This window comes from Perognathus longimembris, chromosome 22 (genome assembly GCF_023159225.1).
Source record: "Perognathus longimembris pacificus isolate PPM17 chromosome 22, ASM2315922v1, whole genome shotgun sequence".
Taxonomy (NCBI): domain Eukaryota; kingdom Metazoa; phylum Chordata; class Mammalia; order Rodentia; family Heteromyidae; genus Perognathus; species Perognathus longimembris.
The window spans coordinates 2,250,897-2,274,675 of NC_063182.1; the positions used below are offsets into that span (position 1 = coordinate 2,250,897).

Here is a 23,779-nt window from a genome sequence, read left to right on the forward strand (position 1 = left end):
AATGGCAAAGAGGCTTTCTCTCCTTGCTGAATATGACAACAAAGTGTGCTTGGATTTGTACATTGAGATCTTGAGCCCCGTGTTGCTCAGTGCAATCTATTGATTCCTGACACTAATGGGGATGTGGAAGCAGCCGGAGCAATGAATATAATAGCCCCGTCTGTGGGTGGGGTGCTGCTCCTAGAAGCCCTGTTGACACAGTGAACAGATGGTCAGTTCTTTCTGAAATGGGATCACCCAAAGCTTTGCAGAGCCTTGGTCACTAGACTGAAAAAGTGTAGCGTGTCCGTCGTACCCCTCTAGATACTGGGACAAGTTAAACTCAAGTCCTCACCTACTCTAAATGGAATGGATACCATGACTTCACTTGAACATTATTAGCTGAACTGGAAACTAGAGCAGAGGCTGAACCTGAGATCTGACAACATGGTCACGTGAGAACCTGAGTGGCAGGAAGTCCTGCCCCATGCTGATGTCACTGCCACCTCCACCTCCCCCCGTTGGGGGAGCGGGTTGTCCAGGGGGATTCGTGCTGTTCTTGGACCACCAACACGCCCTCCTGTGGGGCGGGGTGGGGGGGGGCGGGTAGAGGAGGACGACAGTCCCGGGAGAGGGGCAGAGATGCAGAGAAAGGAAGGCGGCAAGAGAGGCAGGTTTTTATGGTAGGAAAAATAGGTTTTAATTTGAAATTCTCTTAATTGGAAGAAGATATGTCCTTCTTTGTCCTATGGCCTCACTGGCTCTGAAGGTGGTTGATCTTGGGAACATATAGTTTAACTCTAAACAAGTACAGTGTCCTAACAATCAGAACCCTGTAGCAATGAGTACAACTCCTCGTGGAGTGGTTACTTTTTCTATATGCGTGAAGAGACATTATGGTATAATGCTAGAAAGAAATGGACAGAGAGACCTTCCATTTTGGAATTAAAAAAGAACTTTGGAAAAGAGACCAACATGAAGATCTAGTGTGGTCCACAGAATAGGTCTTAGCAGATAAAGGCACCAAGAGAGGGCACGAGAGAGAGTTCACTGGGGTGTGTGTGTGTGTGTGTGTGTGTGTTGCAAGAAATAGTATCATTTTCAATTTTCTTTTACCAAAGAGATACCACATAAGATCCAAGAAAGAAATACAAACAGGAGTAAAGGTAGGCTTTCTAGGGAGATTCTTTATTGAGGTATAAAAACACAGCCGGCCTGTCAATGAGGCATTATGAAAAAGCCCAACAGCATTCAATAAACATGGCTCTGAGGCTGGGAATGTGGCTTAGCGTAGAGTGCTCGCCTTGCATGCATGAAGCCCTGGGTTCGATTCCTCAGCATCACATACACAGAAAAAGCTGGAAGTGGCGCTTGTGGCTCAAGTGGCAGAGTGCTAGCCTTGAGCAAAAAGAAGCTCAGGGACAGGGCTCAGGCCCTGAGTCCAAGCCCCAGGACTGGCAAAAAGAAAAAGAAGAAAAAAAAAGATGTCTCTGAATCGTCTCCCGATCCCACCAGGAGCATCGTCAAAGGTGACGGGAAGTCAGTCCACGTCCGTGGAGAAGTTAGCACTGTCCTTCATGAAGCAACTGAACCTTTCCGCCACTTTTCCTAAGGGGAAACATGGTTACCATATTTGTTAACCCAAGGAGAAAAGGGTCATATAAAAACTGTCAAGAACTATGAAAATGATGAGGTAGAATCTCACGTCCGCGTGTCCCTCAGAGTCCCCTGGAGGGAGCTGGGACCGGCAAGGATGGGGAGGCCTTGCCCCGCATTGCGCTCTCCTACCCCGGGGACACGGGCAAGGCCCCATTGGGTGTCAGAGAATCTTCCCTTGTGTGAGATGAAACTTCTCAGAAAAATAGAGAGAAATGACATTCTGGGATTAGCTTAACTTGGTGGTTTCTGCAAAAATCATCAAAAAGATGAAAGCAAAAAAAATCTAAATTAAGTAGTTAAAATCCTGTGGCTTAAAGTAGGATTAACCTCGGATACAAAGCGGACTTGATATATGACAGTAAGCACTAAAGGACGTGCATGTCTTGTACCAAAAATATGACATCTGCCTGGTTACATACATTCCTTCAAAAACATCGTGTAGGCCAAACAAAATGCGAACCAAAACCTGTGCATGGAATTCTGGTCCGAGAATCCACGGTCTTATTTCCCCACAGTAAACCAAAATCTGCGGGTCGGGGATGGGGAGGGGGGCTAGTCCAAGTGGGCAGAGCGGCTGCCCAGCCCTGGTTTGGCCTGGTTCCAGCCAGTCCTCTGTCCTCCACCCGCCACCCTGGGTGGGGATCAGTTCAGCTTGCTGAGAGTTAGACAGAATCTTAGAAAGAGGAGAACTATGCCGCAGAGAACACGGAAGCCGGATGCGGTTTCCTTCTGGTGGGATACTCACAAGACCTCGGCACACAGCAGGCAGGAATTCCCGTAGGTGATGTAGTTCGTGCCGCACACTGGCAGGTAGGTGATAGGGCAGGGAATGGCGACCACTGGGTACTTCTTGTACACGCTGCAGTCCACCTGCAACACAAGACCCCGGCCTTCTTCTCTCAGGTCTCACATTGGGCTACACTGGCTCCCGCAAGGCTGTAAGAGCGGGAAGTCCCAGCTCCCAGGCTCTGATACTGTTGCAGTTAGAGAGAGGCTTAGAATGATACTGAAACTCATACAAAGTCAACTCTGATAAGTAGTATGGTTGGGATTTCATCCCACCTCAGTCCTGCCTCTCTGATAACCTTTCTGTGGAGACGTAATCTATCTTTTAGCTGGAAGTCAACTCTTTCCTTTAATTCTGGACAAAAAAATGTTTTTAGGATTTTTAAGATGTTTATGATATAATTCTTTCTAGAGATCAGAAACATTTATCTGTGCTGTGTTCCCCTTTCTCCTCCTTAAGTGTATTGAATTAACCATGCGTTTGTGTTGATTTAAATGATAACCAATAGAAATAGAAATGTTACTCAACGTACTCACCATTGTTGAATGCTGACTTGTAACTTCTGTGCTCACCGTTGTTGAATGCTGGCTTGTAATTTCTGTGGCCCACACTGTTGAAGGCTCACTTGTAACTCCTGGGCTCACCATTGTTGAAGGATCATTTGTAACTTCTGTACTCACCATTGAAGGATCATTTGTAACTTCTGAAAGACAGGTAGAGATGGAAGTGTTAAAAATAAATCAACGGGGCTGGAGATATGGCCTAGTGGCAAGAGTGCTTGCCTCGTATACATGAGGCCCTGGGTTCAATTCCCCAGCACCACAAATACAGAAAATGGCCAGAAGTGGCGCTGTGGTTCAAGTGTTAGAGCAAAAAGAAGCCAGGGACAGTGCTCAGGCCCTGAGTCCAAGGCCCAGGACTGGCAAAATAAAAATCAATCAATCAATCAATCAATCAACGGCCGGGATTTCATTAAGTATTGTAATCTTACTGCATTTGTCCTGGCAACAAGTGTCAGTGTACCTCTAGCCTTGTGAAAAATCCCAGATATTTGCTGGAAATCCTTGATTTGTTCCCCTTTTGTTGATGAAATGACATTTTTTTCTGGAGCTCCATTGGGTCTTTGGTAATGGTTCAAAATCCAACAATAATAATAAGAGCTTGGAGCCTCATTTTGTTTTTCATAGTCTCTGCGTCCATATTGAAATAAAGGAATTTAAGAGTATATAAATTGTTAGCAGCCAGGAAATGGTGGTTCAAGTTTGGACCTTAGCTACTCAGGAGGCTGAGATCTGAAGATTGACGTTCAAAGCCAGTCTGGCCACACGAATCTGAGAGACTTTGATCTCCACCTACACATTAAAAAGCAGAAAATGGAGGTGTGGTTCAAGTGGCCAAGTGCCAGCCTTGAACATAAAAGCTAAGCAAGAGCATGAGGCTCTGAGTTTAATTCCAAGTACTGATAAACAAGCAAACAAATAAATGTGTTAGAAAAGTTTCAAATATGTACTTAGTATTGTATAAAAGTTGAACTGGGGCTGGGAATGTGGCTTAGCATTAGAGTGCTGGCCTCACATGCACGAAGCCCTGGGTTCGATTCCTCAGCCCCACACAAACAGAAAAACCAGAAGTGGCACTGTGGTTCAAGTGCTAGAGCAAAAAGAAGCCAAGGACAGTGCTCAGGCCCTGAGTTCAAGCCCTAGGGTTGGCAAACTAAATAAACAAATGAAATTAAAGTTGAACTGCCAAATTCTGGTTTCTGGAAAATGTATTTTGGGGGGATCCCTTATAAAGGATTTGGGAAAGTCTTTTTTTTTTTTCCATGTTTGCACTGAAGAATACTATCCAGTAATACTAACAGCTTCTGAAGTGGGGATACTGTGTCTGGCTAGCGCCATCTTGGCCACATGGTGGATGGTGGGGTCTGGCATCTTGTCTTCCCGGTGGGAGAAGGTGAAGCCCCGCCTCCCAGGTCCTGTAGGTGACTGAACCTGTCAGTCCAGTGCCTGGGACCAGGAGCTTCCTGTGACCCTGCCCTCTGACCTGACCCCATGTAGTCCCAGACCAGCTCAAGTGCCATTACACCATACCATGTGTCTCCATGTTTGTGTCCTATCTCTTGTCACCTGGCTGTTTTCTGGTCACTATGACATTCCAATGTAGCTCTTCATTGGAGCTGATTGATTTGTTGGTTGATTTTGTTCTCTCTTTCCTCTCTGTCCTTTGTGCCTCAGTTTCCCTAGTGTTAAGACTATCTGCTGGCTGCTTGTCTTTGAGACAGGAGTCCACCATTCCAGAATCCAGCCTCTCAAAACTTGTGGCTTCTCTGTATCTTGCCACGGAATCCACCTTATAACACTTGCGGTGTCTGACATGCACAACTTATGGATAAAATAAAGGGCTTCTTTTCTGGTCCACCCTAGGGGATGCCTATACACGAATGGGAAAACCCGAGACCCAAATCTCTTAAATAAAAACGGGAGTTTCAGAGTCTCTTTTTCCCAGACTAGAACTATTTCTCTTACAACGTAGCCCATTTTAAGTCCACGCAACAAGTCAGTGCTCCAGTGCTCTCCAGTGCTCGTGTCCCATGAGCGATCGTTTAGGACAGCGAGCTCCAGGCTGGGTGGGCACTGTCCTGTGACTCACCTGAGCCACTGCAGAAATGGGCCACTGCGCAGAGCAGGAGGAGACCCCCAAAGGTCTTCATGGCGGGTGACAGCAGGGCAGGGACTGCTCCACGACGGTCGGTCCCAGGGCGGAATGGGCAGTGTCCTCGGGAAGGGATCACGTTTATAGGCAGGCCCCGGTTTCTCCACCTTTCCTTCGAGGTCAGCCACGTCACGCCCGCGGTATTGCAGCCCTGTCACTTAATTGCTGCTTCCGATCTGACAAACAGCTCGACTATCTGAGGTGAGAATCCAATTCCTGCCCGTCCCAGAGGCGGAGACTCCTACAACTCTCCAGTGCACACTGAGGAGATTAAATCGCTCGGGCTCGTTGTGAAATAAGAAGACATTTCATTCGGATGTACAACCCAATCTCTTCATGCGTGGTTTCCTCATCTCTAAACCATTAATAGTATTTAATTCACAGGATTGTGTTTACCATGAGGTGAAATTTTATATGCACATACACACTTAACAACAAGGGATTTATTCTGTGAAATGTGTCACACTGCAATGTTGTTGTAGAAATAGGAGAGCGTCTAATTACCCAAATGTATATGGAACAGCCTATACCATAAACTCACATATAATATATATATACATATATGCATGTGAGAGTATACATGTATGACTGTATATATACACATTTTGTGGGTCTGTATATGCTCTCATATGTGTGTGTTTATTTATGATGTAGCCTATTGCTCCTAAGGCTATCCAGATCAAACATTGTAATACTAATTGAAGCACAAGAGAAGATAACACAGTTAAGAGCCACAGTACGAAGCCGCCTCTACATAATACAACTTACAGTTTTACAGCAAACTTTCACGACTAGGTATAAGGCCGAGATGATGAGAAGTACACGGTACAGGGAACACATTAACCTGCCGTGTCGCCACTGGTTTCCTTTCACAGTTATTAGCAGGCAGGATGGGATGATCTAGTCTATCCTTGGACATGACTGGCTGGGCCTTAGGGTTGCTTACAGTAGCATCAACATAAGTACGGGAGGAATGTGTTGCAGTACTGGAATGTCACTAGGGGACAGGACTCCTCAGCACTGTTATAATCTCATGGGACCACTCTCCTAAACGCAGTCTGTGGTCCACCAGAACATAGCACGGGATATGACTGGCTATGCGAATTCATTGTGGTCATGTGGGGTAAATGTGTCTGTGTGTGTGTGCGTGCGTGTGTGTGCGTGTGATGTTGTATGTGAGGGCTACAATCTCATAATCAGATCAGGATTGATATTAGCTAATGGTATGGCATTCCTGGCAAATTAACCATGAAGTAATTTTGACATTTCATCATTACTTCTGTTTGTTTTGCAGTAGTAAGGATTGGAGTCAAGGCCTTGCACTTGTTGTGCAAGCATTCTACACTGGAACCCCTCTCCTAATTCATTTTGCTTTTAGTAAAATTTTCAGATAGAGTTATTCATTTGCTTTGCCTGGGCTGGCCCAGAACCCTGCTTCTCCTACTTCTGCCTCCTAAGCAGCAGGGCCGCAGACAATTGCCACTTCACTTAGTGTGTATTTGGAGATAAGGTGTGGCTGATACTTTCCCGTTGGCTTGTCTCAAGCTATGGTCTTCCACCTCTGCCTCTTGAGTCACTGGAGAGTACTGGCATGTGTTCTTGTGCACTCGTGTTTTGAGATAGGGTCTTTTTTGAATGTGCCAATACCAGGGCTTGACCTCAGAGCCTGGACACTGTCACCAAGTTTTTCTGCTCAAACCTAGCACTCTGCCACTTGAGCCATAACTCCATTTCTACCTGCCCCCCCTTTTTTTGCTGGTTAATTGGAGATAAGCGTCTCATGAGCTTTGATGTTCTGGCTGGCTTTAAACTGTGATCCTCAGATCTCAGCCTCCTGAGTAGCTGGAATTCCTGCCTTGAGCCACTGGAGTCCAGCGAAGGGTCGACCTTTTTTTTTTTTTGGCCAGTCCTGGGCCTTGGACTCAGGGCCTGAGCACTGTCCCTGGCTTCTTCCCGCTCAAGGCTAGCACTCTGCCACTTGAGCCACAGCATCGCTTCTGGCTGTTTTCTATATATGTGGTGCTGGGGAATTGAACCCAGGGCTTCATGTATATGAGGCAAACACTTTTGCCACTAGGCCATATTCCCAGCCCTGAAGGGTCAAACTTTTGAGATAGGCTAACTTTTGGTTTCAAACTTCCCTGTAAGTAGCTGATATGTGGGTGTAATTCACCATAGCCGCCCTAGAAGAAATTATTACCATCCTAATTTTACCCTGTGAGATTCTTATTCCAATTAACCACTCAAAACCTGGAAATGCCACTGTGGCTCAAGTGGTAAAGTGCTAGCTTTGAGCACAAGAGGCTCAGGGATAGTGCCCAGGACCCTGAATTCAAGCCCCACCACACACACACACACACACACACACACACACACACACACACACACACACATCTTAAACGTGTGTTGTTGGGAAGTGGGTGGGTCAAGTGAAGGCGGGTAGACCAGTGGAGAGAGTAAAGATGGGCAAATACAGTCATAATAGTCAATGTCTATAGGAGACACTGGAACCAGGTAGCAGGGCGGGGAAGGGAGTAACGGAGGAACACTGATGGAGACGCACTGTGCTCGTAAACTGAGAGGTAGAATCGAAACCCTTTTGTATTTCTTTTCTTTTTCTTTTTTTTTTTTTTTGCCAGTCCTGGGGCTTGAACTCAGGGCCTGAGCACTGTCCCTGGCTTTTTTTTGCTCAAGGCTAACACTCTGCCACTTGAGCCACAGCGTCGCTTCTGGCTTTTATCTATCTATGTGGTGCTGAGGAATCGAACCCAGGGCCTCATGGATACGAGGAAGCACTCTTGCCACTAGGCCACATTCCCACCCCCTCCCTTTTATATTTCTTAAAGATAATAACAAAGAAAATAATAAAAGGTTAAGAGCACCGATAAAGCACTATTCCATTTGACATGGTAGACTGAGTTGAGCTCATAGCGATGAAGCTGGGGATTTGAGAGGGAGGGAAGGAGAGCGAGGGGTTCGCACTGCAAGGCTGGTGGTGATAGCTCGGTGCTCGGTGCTGGGTGGTGATAGCTCGGTGCTCAGTGCTCGGTGGTGATAGCTCGGTGCTCAGTGCTGGGTGGTGATAGCTCGGTGCTCGGTGCTGGGTGGTGATAGCTCGGTGCTCAGTGCTGGGTGGTGATAGCTCGGTGCTCGGTGCTGGGTGGTGATAGCTCGGTGCTCAGTGCTGGGTGGTGATAGCTCGGTGCTCGGTGCTCGGTGCTCAGCGGGAATAGCTCGGTGCTCGGCGGGCACAGCTCGGGGCTCGGGTTGCTTGTTCCGGGGGAAGGTTTGAGTGGGTCTGGCAGCTTCAGAAGGAGGCACACCTCCTAGAGCGTGGACGATAGTCAACAGCGAGCGTAAAACTTGGTAGCGGATTACTTCTTTTCCATCTATTTCTCCCAAAGCCTTCCATCCTACAGTGTGAAAATGAAAGAATAGAGATTTTATCAATAAGAAATAGATACAGAAAAGATTTTAGCCGGGCGCCGGTGGCTCATGCCTGCAATCCTAGCCACTCAGGAGACTGAAATCTAGGGCTCTTTGTCCAAAGCCAGCCCAGACAGGAAAGTCCATGAGACCCTTATCTCCAATTAACCCCCAGGAACCTTGAAGTGGCGCTGTGGCTCAAAGAGGTAGAGCACTCGCCTTGAACAACAGAGCTCAGGGACAGCGCCCAGGCCTTGTGTTCAAGCCCCTTGATGGATAAATTAAAAAAAAAAAAAGATTTTAGAGGACCATAAAAGCTGTTAGTGAATAGCAAGTTTTGGAAGATAGTCAATTATTCCAGAAGATTCCGATTGATACTGAAGGTGCAAGCATCTACGTGTTTAGAGGACGAAGTGTAGGCGAAACTCGGCTTAGTAGGCATGGAAAATATGAACAATTGTTTATAGAGGCTGTAGCCAGAAGGCGAAGTGTCGAGGCGAAGTTTCGAGGGTGAGGTTGAATTGATGAACCTCTGGGTGTATCACAGATAAAGTTGATGAACGATGGGTGGAAATGGAGTTCTCTGGACTTCAAAGGGTGAGCAAGAGACGGGAGGTCGAGCACAGGGTCAGATGTGCAGCAGCTTTGGGTTTGGAAGCTGTTGATAGGTAGCAGTTTGCATGCTGACCGGTGAGCCGTCGCTTATGGAGGATCTTTGGGAGATAAGAAAGTCTCTCAGCCAGAAACCAGTGGCTCATGTGTGCAATCTTAGCTACGAAGAGCCCGAGATCTGAAGATTACAGTTTCGAGTCAGCTGGGCCAGGAAGTTCCAGGAGATTCTTATCTCCAAGTAACCACCAAAAAGAAGGCAGACGTGGAGCTGTGGCTCAAGTGGCAGAGCACCAGCCTTGAGCAAAAAAGCTCAGGGACAGTGCCCCAGCGCGCACACGCGAGCGCGCGCGCGCACACACACACACACACACACACACACGAGAGAAATAGAGAAAAGAAAAGAAACGAAGCCCCTGAAGACCACCCGCGGTCTGTTTCAGGCAGAAGGCAACGTGTTTATTCCTGAGCATATTTAGACCAAGGGAACCTTGTAAGATCCCTATGGCCATGGGACTTCCTGGGAATAGAAATATAAAACTAATACCAGGGGGGAAAAAAGCATAAGAACGAAGAAAGACAAAAAAATCGGAGACTCTTTTCCCTAGTAGTTTTGGAGTGAAAGACGGAATGACTCGTTAGAGGAATGGAGCAGGGGCGTCCAATTTGAACTTGGAGTTGAGTTGCAGCAGGGCCTGGGTGCACAGTTCTAGGTCGGTTAGCCAGATGGACACCGGGAGCCCGCGCCATAGCTGGTAGTAACCCAGGATGGAGTAGTAGCTGCACGGCTAGAATGCATAGAAAAAGCAGCTGTATATGAAATACTCACTAAGGTCTAGGCCTGTGCTTTCCTGGGTAGTTGAAAAATCTATCTTAGGAGACAGGCGTGCTGGTGCCTCTTCTTATTTAGCGAAGGCCACAGGAATTTAAAGAAGTGGCTAGGTTCAGCCAGAGGCTCATGCTTTGTAAATCACTGGTGGGAATTTTTAAAAATCGAAATCTAACTAGGTGCTGGTGGCTTATGCCTTTAGTCCTAGCTGTTCTGGAGGCTGAGGTCTATGGAAAATCGGGGAAACTCTTCTGTCATATTAGCCAGCCAAAAGCTAGAATGGAGCTGTGGCTCAAGCAATAGAATACTTGCCTTGAGCAAAAAAAAAGTGATTTAGAACCTGAAACCACAAATACCAGCACACATATATCTAAATGTAAGGGGCAGCAGGGCTGGGAATGCGGCTTAGTGGTAAAAGTGCTCGCCTACCATGTGTAAAGCCCTGGGTTCGATCTCTAAGTACCATATAAACAGAAAAATTCAGAAGTGGAGCTGTGGCTCAAGTGGTAGAGTGTCAGCCTTGAGCAAAAGAAGCTCAGGGACAGTGCCCAGGCCCTGAGTTCAAGTTCTAGGACTGGCAAATTAATAAATGTATGGAAGGGGCAGATTTAGAGACAGAGAGGCCGAATCACAGCGACCAGGGGTTGGGTTCTTCACAGAGGCAGAAGGGGTGACAGACACTTAGTATCTGGAGTAACTAGGAGCAGAGAGCCACGGGTTCCTGGCATTGCCAAGCAAGGAATCCATCCTCAGCACTATGTAAACGAGGCCGAGGAACGAGACTGGACGGGAGGAGGTTGGAGGCCAGCTGGAAGTCTGCTGCTTAATTTCTGCTTCTCTTCTTCATTGCTATGTCAGTACTTCTTCCTCCAGCTCCGGGTTCTCTTCCTGCTTTATTTTTGAGAGCTTTACTAATTTTGCCTTGTCGGGTTTCAAACTCTTGATCCATCTGTCTCCAGTTCCAAATCAGGGTTATAATTTATGCCAACACACCCAGGCACTCCTTCCTTCTTGAAACCCAACAAACACACCATCCAAACCCTCAAGACCTTCTTGTGATGGCTTTAAAATCAATATAGGTTTGGCTTCAGTAGCTCTGGTCTTTTTTTCTTTTTGCCAGTCCTGGGGCTTGAACTCAGGGCCTGGGTGCTGTCTGTGAGCTTCTTTGGCTCAAGGCTAGCACTCTATTACTTGAGCCACAGTGCCACTTCCAGGTTATTTATTTATTTATTTTTGATCGTTTTCGTGGAGATAAGAGTCTCAGACTTTTCTGCCCAGCCTGGCTTCCAACTAAGATCTTTAGATCTCAGCCTCCTGAGTAGCTAGGATTACGGGCGTGAGCCACCCAGCGCTCGTCTTCTGTTTTTCCCCATCTCCCTTCATGGCGGGGCCTTTCTTACTTCAGTTCTCTTCTTTTCCATTTCTTTCTTTCTTTCTTTTTTTTTTTTTGGCCAGTCCTGGGCCTTGGACTCAGGGCCTGAGCACTGTCCCTGGCTTCTTCCCGCTCAAGGCTAGCACTCTGCCACTTGAGCCACAGCGCCGCTTCTGGCCGTTTTTTTCTGTATATGTGGTGCTGGGGAATCAAACCTAGGGCCTCGTGTATCCGAGGCAGGCACTCTTGCCACTAGGCTATATCCCCAGCCCCTCCATTTCTTTCTTTTCCTCTAATAGAGCCCTAAGTGTCATGCCCTAATGCGCAGTGGGGTGCAGGGAGCTAGGAGTCTGGACCTTTGCCCTTTGAATTGGCATATGGCAGGGCCATGTTGTTTGCTGCTTATGGGATTGGGAGTCCGCATGGCGAAGGATCCTACGTAGGGTTACGCCCAATTTCCTTTGAGCCATCGACTCAGTTTGGGGACGAGATGACGAGAATGAGCAATAACAATTTTTACTGTTGGTTAACATCGATCCTAAGTGATTTCACTTATTTGAATGCAAAAGTGTGTGTGTGTGTGTGTGTGTGTGTGATGTGCTAGGATCTGGTTGTGTAGTACTGAATGACATGGAATTACCTATGTGGCCCACAATGCCTACAAACTTGCAATCCTCTTGCCTTAGAGACATGCACCTAAGCACTTAGCTGGATATACATGTTTACACACACACACACACACACACACACACACACACGCGCACGCACACCATTCCCAGCAACAACGGATACAATTATGTCTACTGGGCTCAGATCTGAAAGGATACTGATACCTCCAGAGCGATTCAACACTAGAAAATGTATTCGTCTGTTATGGCTGTCCTGAAACACCACACTTTAGGAGAGCTTCAACAGAAGAAATTCATTGTCTAGCAGTCTAAAGAAGCCCTGAACCTGTACCTTGTGCCTACAACCATCAACACCAGCTTCCATATGTTATACACATAAATACCTATGGTAACGTTTTAGGAACTAGCTGTAGTAAAAGATTAGCAATCACCAACCATAAACTAGAACAATTATCAGAGTATGCTGTAATAGAAGTTGGAGGAAAGTGATTTCTCCCACTTTTGGTCTCTAGCTACTCTTCTGTGTCTTCTTTTCCTTTTTTTATTTTTATTTTTATTTATTTATTTGTTTATTTGTTTGTTTATTTATTTATTTATTTTTTTGCCAGTCCTGGGCCTTGGACTCAGGGCATGAGCACTGTCCCTGGCTTCTTTTTGCTCAAGGCTAGCACTCTGCCACTTGAGTCACAGTGCCACTTCTGGCCATTTTCTGTATATGTGGTGCTGGGGAATCGAACCCAGGGCCTCATGTATATGAGGCAAACACTCTTGCCACTAGGCCATATCCCCAGCCCCTTCTTTTTCTTTTTTGATGTTGTGAGATGATAAAATGCCTTTCTGATGAGAGAAGATAAATTTCCTGTAGATATCGAACTATTACATTAAGCTCTTATGTAACGATCACTTGAACAGAAACACGGAGGCCACCGCAGCCCATCTGGTAACCAGGTGATCAGTGAGTCGTGGGTGACTCAGAGGAGAGTGGCACTGTGGAGTGGGGCATTGGCTTGAGCGACAGCAGAACCGTGTGAGGTTTCGTGACTGCGCAAGTGGCGTGCAATTCAATACTCACTGATTGCGTCGTCCTGGAATTTTCCACTTACCTATTTTGGGGCTGTGGCTGACTGCATAACTTAAAATACTGGAAGGGAAACTGTGGTTCTGAAGGAATTACAATGTCTATTCTCATGCTAGTTTGTTTTCTCTTCCTAGACCAAAATGCCCGAGGCTGGGCATAAGAAAGTAAGATAGAAGTCTCCTCAGCTCAGAGCCTGGGAGGTTGCAAGTCGGTGGAGTGTTTCCCCTGTGTGCATGGGCGCTGGCTGGGCCAGCTGGCGGGAGATGCATTGTGTGGAGTAGATGCAAAGGTGCTCCTCTTATTGTTTTCTTGTCTTTATTTCTTCCCCTCCCCCCCCCCCCCCCAGATTTTTGTGAAGAATGCGAGGAGAGCTTGAAGACTCATTTGTCTTAGCTGTAAGAGAGAGTCACTATTAGCAGGACAAAAGTTCCATTTCAGGTGCTGTACTCCGGGGGACCCTGTCTCCTCACTGCCCTAGAGCCTCCGGGATGGTGTCTAGGACGGAGGTGCACAGGGAGAGGGAGGAAGAGGGGCGCCGCAGGCCCGGGGTCCTGGAGGCTGAGCAGGAGACTGGACACTGAAGAGAAACCATCAACCTGTTCCCTGGACTCCGCAGGGACAGTGAGCCAGAGGTGTGCGGCTGCCATCTAGTGGTTATCACGGGCAATGGCCCAGAGTGCAGGGAACCGAGGCCGACTTTGACATGTCTGTGTACCCAAGATTGCTTGTGGAGAATCAAAGATGATGGATCCGGTTACACAGAAGCAGGTGCGTTTGTTCATGGAGGTCATGGGAAGGACGAGACAGAATCCGTGTTAGTTACCCTGGGTCTGAGGTCAAAGCATTTCGCTTCCCTCTCCCCACTGGAAAAAATGAAAGCTGGTCTCCTCAAATACTTGGCGCGTTCGTTACTCTCTCCTGTGGATGCTGTGTGCTTCAGAACCACGTGTGTCGTCGCAGGCCGTATTGCTGGGACGGTCACAAACAGCCGTGTGCACGATGGCTGGGAGTTCTTACACACTAATGGCTTCTCGACGCTATGGTCACCCTGCCACTACTCCATTCTTTAGGCCCATCCTTGGAGGGTGGGTCGCGTAGATGTCTGGTAAGCCGTTCTGCCGCCAGGGCATGGCTTTAGGACAGATCCGTTGCATTCATAAACTGTTCTTTTGAATGGCAACTCCGTTATACAACTCCCAAAGATGATAATAAAAGTGAGACAATAAATAAAAGCACAGTTGTAGACTAAAAATAAAAATCCAAAATAGAAGATGCTATGCTTTAGATTCTTATTTTGGCTCCTAAGTTTTCTGTTTCACGTGGGCAACGATACCATTCATCATTTCTGTCCTGGATCTGCAACAGAGACCAGACTCAAAAAGCCCACCAATAAGGAAGTAAACGAATAAATGCATTTTGAATGTGCAGACACACAGGGCATACTTTTGTGGTGAGAATAAAGCCAACTAAGGAACACATGTACACTTGGACAAGGTGTGACACATGTAATTTCACAACCAAAGGGGATACACATAGACGTTTGTACTTGTACAGCTGCTCAGGTGTTTGGAAGGATCAGGCGTTTTTCACACCCAGAAGTAACCTCACCACTTGAACAACCTTTAGAACATTCCAGGCCATGTGTGGTCAGCTGAGGGCAAGGATCTATTTGTTAACATGAGTGAGAGAGGAGCAAACTGCCTTTTCCACTTTCGGTGAGGCTGAAGGCGGAGGGTCTACACTGGCTGTCAGGATTTTGCCCACTGGAGGCTTAGCGTTAGCCTGAAATCCTGGGATTGGGATCATGTGCTTATTCGTGTGTCATTTGACGTGTCTCAAGAAACAAAAAGACGAGGACAATTTTGTAAGAGAACAAGTCATTTATTATTGTATATGAAAAGAAAAGTCAGAGCAAGTACTGAAGCATGACCAGGAACGCTAAGCCGATGTCCTTGCTACCGTTTTCCCCTCCTTCCCGAACCACGGAAGACACAGCGTGGAGGCGGGGAATCGGAACACATCTCGACACGTGGACAGGGCGGCCACGTCTCCTCCGGAGTGTGTTTTCACAGGAAGCACTTTTCTGTCTGGCCTAACGCCTTTGAGCGTGCAACACTGCAGGCAAGCCCGTGGGGTGCAGGAGGCTACATTGGGGGGCAAGGACAGACCTCCCCTCCCTCGCCCTCAGCCAACTGAAATGAGTGCCGCTTTCGTGACTATGTTTATTTAGACGTGATATTTGTTTCTCAGTTGCTTTGGTTCATTAGTTTCCCCCACGAGTTAACAGACGGGTTGAAGTGTTTTATTTAACTGGCAAATTGAATTTCCCCAATTTCAAAAGAAGTAATTTTGAAAATGAAGTTATAAAAAGACTAAGTAAGTGGAAAGTACCCTGTTACCTATTGAGTACATCTTCCATATTTATAAAATTTAATGTGGCTTCCAAAATCCCTAAAGAGAAGAGAAGAGAAGGAAAGAGTTAGTATGCGAGGAAAGTTGGGAGTTGCTACTGAGCATGTTTTTTCTCATTGCCAGTGAAGTTTGATTGCTTTTTAAAGACTTGCTTTTACAAATCCTTTTCCCACCTGTCCCTCATTTCTTCGTGACCCTCACAGACGGTGATAGAAGGGGGAGAGTGCCCTATGAAATTCTTCAACATAGCTTTTCAACCCTCCATCCATTCTCACGTCAATACGTTGGAGTATTGAACACAGCAGTAACCGTGCGTATTTTTCTACCAGGAGGGAAGAAAACCACAGCAATGATGCTATACATATTTCACTTTCTGCTCCAGACTGAAAAAACCAAGACCAGATCCGTTGTACCAAGGGGTCTCAGGGTGCTGTTTCCGTGCATGCGCATAGCGTTCGCTGACCACCTCTTTCTTACGGTGCTGGCGACCGAGTACGGGCTCATGCTCTCCCCCTACGCTGTGCTCAGCCCGCCAGACGCTCCCGGGGTTCGCTCTGCTCATTACACAGCCTGTTCTCTTGCTCTGTATTTATTGGGTTTTTTTCCCCCTTTATCGTCAAAGTGAGGTACGGAGGGGTTACAGTTTCATATACGCGTAGATACAGTATCCAGGGTACTGAGATCAGGTACAGTGGTAGCAGGGGTAGAACTACGGGAAGCGAATACGAGACATGGCATGTCGAAAATAATTACAACAATGATAAACCACTTGATTCCATAACTTGGAGTTCATTTCGCTTAGCATCATGTTCTGGGTTCATACAGGCTTAGCTATTGGGCTCTTGTGATCTTCTGCAAGGACTATCCTAGACGTGTACTAATTATTCCCTCTGAGGGAAACCATAGAGTTCATGTTTTGGGGGTCTGGCTCACTTCACTTAGTATGATTTTTTTCCAAGTCCTTCCATTTCCTTACGAATGGGGCAGTGTCATTCTTTCTGCTAGAGGCATAGAATTCCATTGTGTATATGTACCACATTTTCCTGATCCACTCGTCTACTGAGGGGCATCTGGGTTCAGCAATGACAAATCGTGCGGTGACGAACACTGTTGTGCTGGTGGCTTTAGTGTGGTCTTGCTTGTAATCTTTTGGGAAGGTGCCCAGCAGTGGGGCTGCTGGGTGGTAGGGGCCTTGCTCTGTATTTGTATTCTGCAGCACTGTGTACCCCTTAGTATTCTACAATTTATAGCACTCCTTTCAGCATAACTGTTACAGTGCTTCCCTTAGGACAAAGGGCACTTTCTATGTTTTTCCAAACATTACTATGTAGACTAACAATTTAATTTTCTTTTGCACATTTGGTTTCTTTAAAATCATGAAATATTTTCTTCCTTTAGGGAATTCTTATCATAACCTTCCTAATTCAACTCATATGTGTGTGTGTGTGTGTGTGTGTGTGTGTGTGTGTCTGTATTTTAGTAAAAATTGATTTTGAAACAATTTTCAAATTTTTCAAAACTTATTTGGGTCCAATAATACTGGTAATGTGTTGCATCAGCTTTGTAATACATTATCTTTCCTGTCTTTATATTCCAGGTATTGATGACCAATTTCAGGTATCAATCCAAGTAGGCATGAGGAACCCCTTTAACGATTATAAGGATCAATTTTAGCTAAGGCTTGCACTCTTCAGTATTCAATTGTTTTTGAAGAGGTTACATTCTCAGTTCCCTCCGGGCAGCGATTCTAATTCACTTGAGCTTTTTCTTCAAAACAATGCCAAGAGCAGAGACCAAAGAATTCCTCTTTGATTTCTATCACTCAAAAACGATCAAATCTTCTATATAGATATAGAAAGGGCAGGAAGGTTATGTTTATGTGAGCATGTTACACGGAGAACAAGACAGGCCACTTGGGTTGTCTGCATAGGCATTGATTTCCTTTTTTCCTTCCAGGAAAAAGATACACTAGATATGAACTCTGCTCTTATTGGCTGCCAAGTCACCATGCCATGTTTTGATATTTTAATCCACAAGAGCTCTTTCATTTATTCTTTGAGAAATAGCAGCTAGGGACATGACCTTTCAACTGTCAGAATAACAAGTAAGGAAAGAAGGAAAGCAGAGAGAGACGGAGGAATGAAAGAAATTGCGTCTTCCATTTCTATCAGCAAGGACCTGAAGTGTGCACTTGGAGCTGCTAGACTGTTCTGCCAAGTGTAGCTTCCCCAAACTCCTAGAGGAAGCTGAAAGGAATCCCAGTAAGATTATTCCACAACAATAAAATGTGTCATTGTATAGCCCCTCAATATTACACTTAGAAGAACAGACCCTTAAGGGCAAGATTGTCTTCTCTGTCTCTTTTTATCTCTTCCTACTCCTCTTCCTCTTCTTTTTCTTCTCCTTTCTCCTTTTTCTTTTAGTGGGTCCCATGGCTCGAACTCAAGGCCTGGGCTCTGTCCCTGAGCCTTTGTGCTTAAGGGTAGAGCTCTACCACTTTGAGCCACAGCTCTACTTCGGGTTTGGGGATGGTTAATTGGAGATTAGAATCTCACAGATTTCCCTGCCTGGATGGCTTCTAACCACCATCTTCAGGTCTTCACCTCCTGGGCAGCTTGGATTACAGGTGAGCCACCAGCACCTGTCATCCTTCTTGTTGATACTAGAATGAACCCTGGGCTTCACACGTGCTCAGAAGAGCTCTACTTGAGTTACCCTACTTTTCCCCTTTCTTGGGGCAGGGCCTTGCTATCACATTTTCCCACACTGGCCTCAACGAGGGATCCTCCTATCTCCTCCTTTCAAGTAGGAAAGTAGTCCTCTTATACCCCTCCTTTTAAATAATGCTTGTCCAAGTACATAGAGGGAAAAGCGAAAACTGAAGACATTTCCAAGTCTCTTGTTTAATTAACTCATTCCTAAGAAATCAACAGACGTGAAAAAAAAAAAGAAGGCTAGTAAAGTCTACTCGTCCCTTCTAGTTGGGTAACAGTCGTGATTTCTCCTTTTGGAACCATTGGAGGTAATGGGGCACACACACATTTCTGCAGCTATCCTTTAGAAGATAGTTGAGGTCATCCCCGTAGGTGATCCTTGCTCAGGGATGAGCTCATTCCTTTTGTTAACTGGCTGACTCCCCCTGTTTCCTTTAGTTCTCCATTGGCTGCGACCACCCTGCTCGAAGCCCAGGGCAACCATTCTCAAATGATAGCGCACCACAGGGGTTTGGATGGGCAGGTCTGGAGGCTCAGATCAGCTCCCGAGAGTTAACCTCACATGACTTGGCAGTAGCCTGCCTGGTCAATGAGAAGTCTGTTGTATACCTAAGAACCAGGGCCTGCCAGATACCTCCATTGCTCATATCATTTATAACAAACACCTCTTTTAACTTGTCCAGGAGCCTAAGCCATTTCATCAATGGGAACTGCAGGGAGGCCTGGAGACAATGATTCGTGTCAGTTCTGCAGATGGTCTCTGTCTGTGTCGCTGACCTTCAATGAAGAGTGCTGATAGATAGCACGCGTGGGCAAGTTTCCCTGCTTGGCGATCATATCCACACATCCACCACGGCAGGGAGAACTCTCTACGGGCCACGCGATTCCAGTAAGAAGGGCTGTGTCTCATCGCTCCTTACTCTGGGCCGTTTTGCCACCACTGATTTTAAGTTGTACCCTTTCATTGCAGTAAATAGCTACCAGGAAGACAACAGCTGTTCTAAGCCCCTTAAACCATTACAGCTGAGAGTCGTCTCCACAGACCATGGAGGAGTCAGAGGTCAGCTGGGGTTGTAGCTCCATGGAGCACGGTGTCACCCCCTCCTCTTCCCCCTCCCCCTCCCCCTCCCCTTTCCTCCTTCCCCCTCCCCCCCTCCCCCACAAATACAAGACTGATTTGTAAAACGTAGTTTCAAATGGAGCTGAAGTCGATCTTCAGGAACGTCACCGATTCTTTAAACCTAAATTACCTACTGAATTCATTGGAAAGGCAAAATATATTGAAAGCCAACTTTAAAAAATAACTCACGCCAGACCTCCACAACCACTTCTGGATGTGTGCGCCATTTTTCAGCCTAAGCCTCTTTCTATAGCTACATCTTTGCATCTCTGTTTCTATGTACTAAATGACACCACTGAGTGGTATTCACAAGCTTACTCATATGAATTGTAGAAAGAAATTCGAGTTATTAAAAACAAATTTCCATCTACTGCTTGACTATAATCTATAAGCTTCCTGTGACTACGATTTCTGGGCAATCCTCCTAAAATGTCATGTAAAGTTTTCCTTTTTCTTCTTTTTTTTGTTTTAAATCAACATTGAATGCTAACTCAACTTCCAGAAGACTGTTGTCTTCTTTGACTATGGAGTCTGCTCTCCATCTTTCCGGAACAATAAATAAAAGAGATATATTTAAAAATCCACACGGAGCGACGTCCAGTTACTTTGCTGAGGTTTCTTGAAATGGCTGTGGATTGTGGGGGAGCGCAGAGTAATGGCATTTGACTTTGGACTCACCACTGATCCACGCAAAAGAAGCACTCGTTCTGGTAGGTGATGCCGTTGGTAGCACACACGGGGGCGGTGATGTTGGGGCAGATCATTTCGTAGAGAGGGCCCACGGGGTGGTACATGCGGCAGGGGGGCTGCGTGTGCAAAGCGGCAGAGGAGTCACCCGAGAGCACGCCGGTCCCCCACGCCCCGCCGCGCGCCCGCCCCTCCCACGCCCGTGCTCTTGAGTCTGGACACCCGGGCTTGTCTCTCGGGGGTCTCCCGTGTCCCGCCCTCCCGTGGGGGGGGGGGGAGGTCAGCTTTCCTGTCTGACTGTCATGTCTTCACCCATCCCATAGAGATGCTTTAAATCCTGGATTTTCCTCCCTTTAGGTTTGTGACTGAACAAACGACGGGCCTTACGCCACTTAGAGCCCAGCGGTGGAGCGCCTCTTCAATGGATTTTGACTATAAATAACTTGTAGTTACTTTATTTTACTGAGCTGTTCGTAACTAATGTTATTTTTATTTATTTAGGTTTCCCCATTCCTGGGGCTTGAACACAGGAACGAGGCAGGGTCCTTGAGCCTCCTGGTGCCCGAGGCTGGCTAGAGCTCTACGCTGGAGCCGTAGCACCACGCCTGGCCTTCCCTGCGTAGTTTATTGGAGGTTAGAGTCTCATGGACTTTCCTCTGTGATTTGGCATCAAACCGTGATCGTCAGACCTCAGCCTCCTGAGTAGCTAGGACTTCAGCGTGAGGCACGGGCGTCCTGCCTGTTTTTATCATCTTTTACTGATTGTACTACATGGGAGGAGGTCTGAGCCCAGGGACGGTAAGGCAAACATCTCAGATCACGTATAAACCTGCCATTCTACTTGACCTCCGGAAGCTTTGGATCTTCCTTGCCAAGAGAGGGATCGGACCAGCATTAGAAGGTAGGAGAGGGAAATGTAAACTTACTTTAAGCCAGCTAGCATAGTTCTGTGGTCTTGACATTCCTGAAAAGGAAGCACAAACATGGTAAGTGAAAACAATAGCCTTCCACGGAATGTGATGTCACCCATTGAAGTCGCTGACCGAATGCAAAAGCACAACGTAATCGCTGATTTTACAAAATGCACAAGTGAATTGATAACAGAATGTGGCATTCTTTTTTAGGCGACTGTATGAACTTCTGTACTTTATCCCATAGTGCTGGTATTATTTGTAAATTTATTTGCTGCATCACGGAGGAGAGAAGAAAAACTTTGGATTTGGATGTATACCTTGCAGTAAGTTAATTACTTGACTTTCACCAGCTTTAGTTTTCTCTTACTACAGTTAAGTGTGTGTGTGTGTGTGTGTGTGTGTGTGTGTGTGTGTGTGAGTCCTGGGGCTTAAAGAGCTCAAGCCTCCCACTCTGTCACTTGAGCCCTAACTCCACTTCTGGCTTTTTCTTTGGTAGTCAGTCAGGGATAAGAGTCTCATGGACTTTCCTGCCTGGGCGGGCTTTGAATTGTGAACGTCAGATCTGAGCCTCTTGAGTAGCTAGAGATACAGGCGTGAGTTGCTGGCCCGTGTTTTTAATACCACTATAAAAGTCGTGTGTAACGGGAGAAGCTGGATGTGTTGGCGCATTCTAGGTTCTACTGATAATCACTTCCGTGGAATTTTCTCCATTGTTGTGGATTTTATCAATTCCTTTGTTTATGCAATTTCCTCTTTTTGGTGGTGGTGGTCATGGGGCTTGAACTCAGAGCCTGGGTGCTGTCCCTGGGCTCTTTCACTCAAGTCTAGTGCTCTACCACTTTGAGCCTCAGTGCTACTTTTGGTTATCTGGTGGTTAACTGGAAATAAGAATGTCACAGAGTTTTTTTGCTCTGGCTGGCTTTGGACTGCAATCCTCAGATCTCAGCCTCCTGTGTAGCTAGGATTACAGGCACAAGCCATTGGCACCAGGCTGCATTTTGTTTTTATTGGCTTATTTTACATTATTATGTATCAAATTTTCTTTTGAAACCCAAGTGTTTTTTTTTTTTCAAGAAAACGATCATCTTGATACAACGTATTTCTTACAATGAACACACTGCAATGTTCTCTGTTCCAGAGCATCTATTTTGGTTCAAAGACATAGAAATAAGGACAAGAACCCACGATGTAGAGAACAAGGCTGATTTGCCCATTTGGGAAACTACACCTTAATGATACCCCATTTTAGTGATTATGAGGTATACATTTTGGCACGACTTTCCATGTCCACAGTGACAAATGGTTCTTTTTCTTTCCCACAATGTACAGAAGGTTTTATATGCATTTCCTTAAGCATTCAAGATTGCTCACCTGCAAAAGCAGCATGTACCAGCATAGCGAACCCCAGGAAAACCATGCCTCTCAATCTCATCTTCATAACCTCCGCTGGGAGGCCTGAAAAGACGCTCGGGTTAGGTTCTTCCCAGCACAGCTGACTCGCTTGATCGGAAAGAATCCAGCCCTCTGAAGCACTGCCCCGTTCACACACTTGGCCATGGCAAGCTCGCCTTGGTTCAGCGCCAGTGTCGGAGGCCTAAGACAGCCCTTCTGCTTTGAGTAAGACACAAAATAGCAACACACACACACACACACACACACACACACACACACACAACCCCACCACCCCCACCAACAAAAACCCACCATCAATCACTACTTTTGTTTCTTGCAGTAACTAGCAAAAAAATCACAGTCTTGGCCCAGAAGGAAAATTCACGCTGCTCAAGACTTTCCAAATCCGTTTCTTCTCCTGCCACATGGCTTCCGATGTCTTTGCTCTGTCTCTGTTCAAAACTGTTGCCTGGGCACAAAGGGTTTTATGCGCATGTGGGTGTAGAATGGGGTAAAAGGCACTTCTTAAGTGAGAAGTGCTTGGTTCTTCGTGTTCCACGGTGTTTATTATGTTGAAGAAGGTTTGGCCCCTGGGCTGGCACAGGGGAGGTGTGTGTGGACAGTAATAGAGTGACAGAGAGAGAGAGAGAGAGAGAGAGAGAGACTCACCAAGGTGCGTGGCATACCTAGACACACAGCAACACTGAATTCCCTTTACAACTCATTAACGCCATTCAAGATGTGGAGAAAAATGAGGGAGAACGGTGTTGAGAGGGAAGCGTGGCTCACGGTGGTTTGTAATTCTCATCTAGCCTCGTTCCAGGCAGAGAGGAGAAGGGCTGAAGTTTCAGGCCAGCCCACGATGGAAAGTTCTGGAGGCCCCATCTCAACACACAAACACTGGGAGGGGTGAGTCACAAAGTGCAAATTTGATCATAGCAGTTCAGGCCGACTTGGGCAAAACGATGAGACACTCTCTCAAAAATGGCCAGAGCCAAGGCGGTTGGAGGTCTAGCAGGGAGTTCAAACCCCCGTGCTGCCCCAAACAATCAAGAACATCAGCACCAGGAAAGGCGGAAAGGTGAGCGATGGGGAGGTTGAAGTGATTCCCCCCTGCTGACCTGGACTGAGGACAGGAGAGGCAGACGTTACCTGACAGAGGGGGCTGAAGGCAGCCCAGCGGGGTCACCTTGAACTCACAGCCGGCGTCTGGAGAGTCAGGGGGAGGCTGGGGGCTTAGAAGGTGACCGCCACTGGCTGGGCATCCGTTCCCTCCAGTGTCTGTCTCCACGGAGTCTGAGCTCTCCTTTGAACCTCCCTCCCGCTCCGAGGTGTCACGCCCGGCCAGGCAGAGACCCTGAGGCACTGCACCTGCGCTTCTCCGTGGTGGAGCAGAACAAGACAAGACATCCCCGGCCGCTGACACTGGCAAGGGCACCGGATGATTGTCTGCTCGCCAG

The 23,779-nt window shown here is 46.8% G+C and overlaps 1 protein-coding gene across 1 annotated transcript; it reads right to left on the minus strand.

Annotated features, from left to right (window-relative positions):
- Window positions 1–1,541: 1,541 nt before the first annotated feature.
- Window positions 1,542–5,135, minus strand: LOC125340180 (serine protease inhibitor Kazal-type 7-like). The gene is made up of 4 exons (XM_048331628.1): window positions 5,075–5,135; window positions 3,106–3,128; window positions 2,384–2,508; window positions 1,542–1,587 (listed from the first exon to the last, which is right to left on the minus strand). Exons 1-4 carry the CDS (start codon window positions 5,133–5,135, stop codon window positions 1,542–1,544), a joined length of 255 nt encoding a protein of 84 aa, XP_048187585.1.
- Window positions 5,136–23,779: the final 18,644 nt, after the last annotated feature.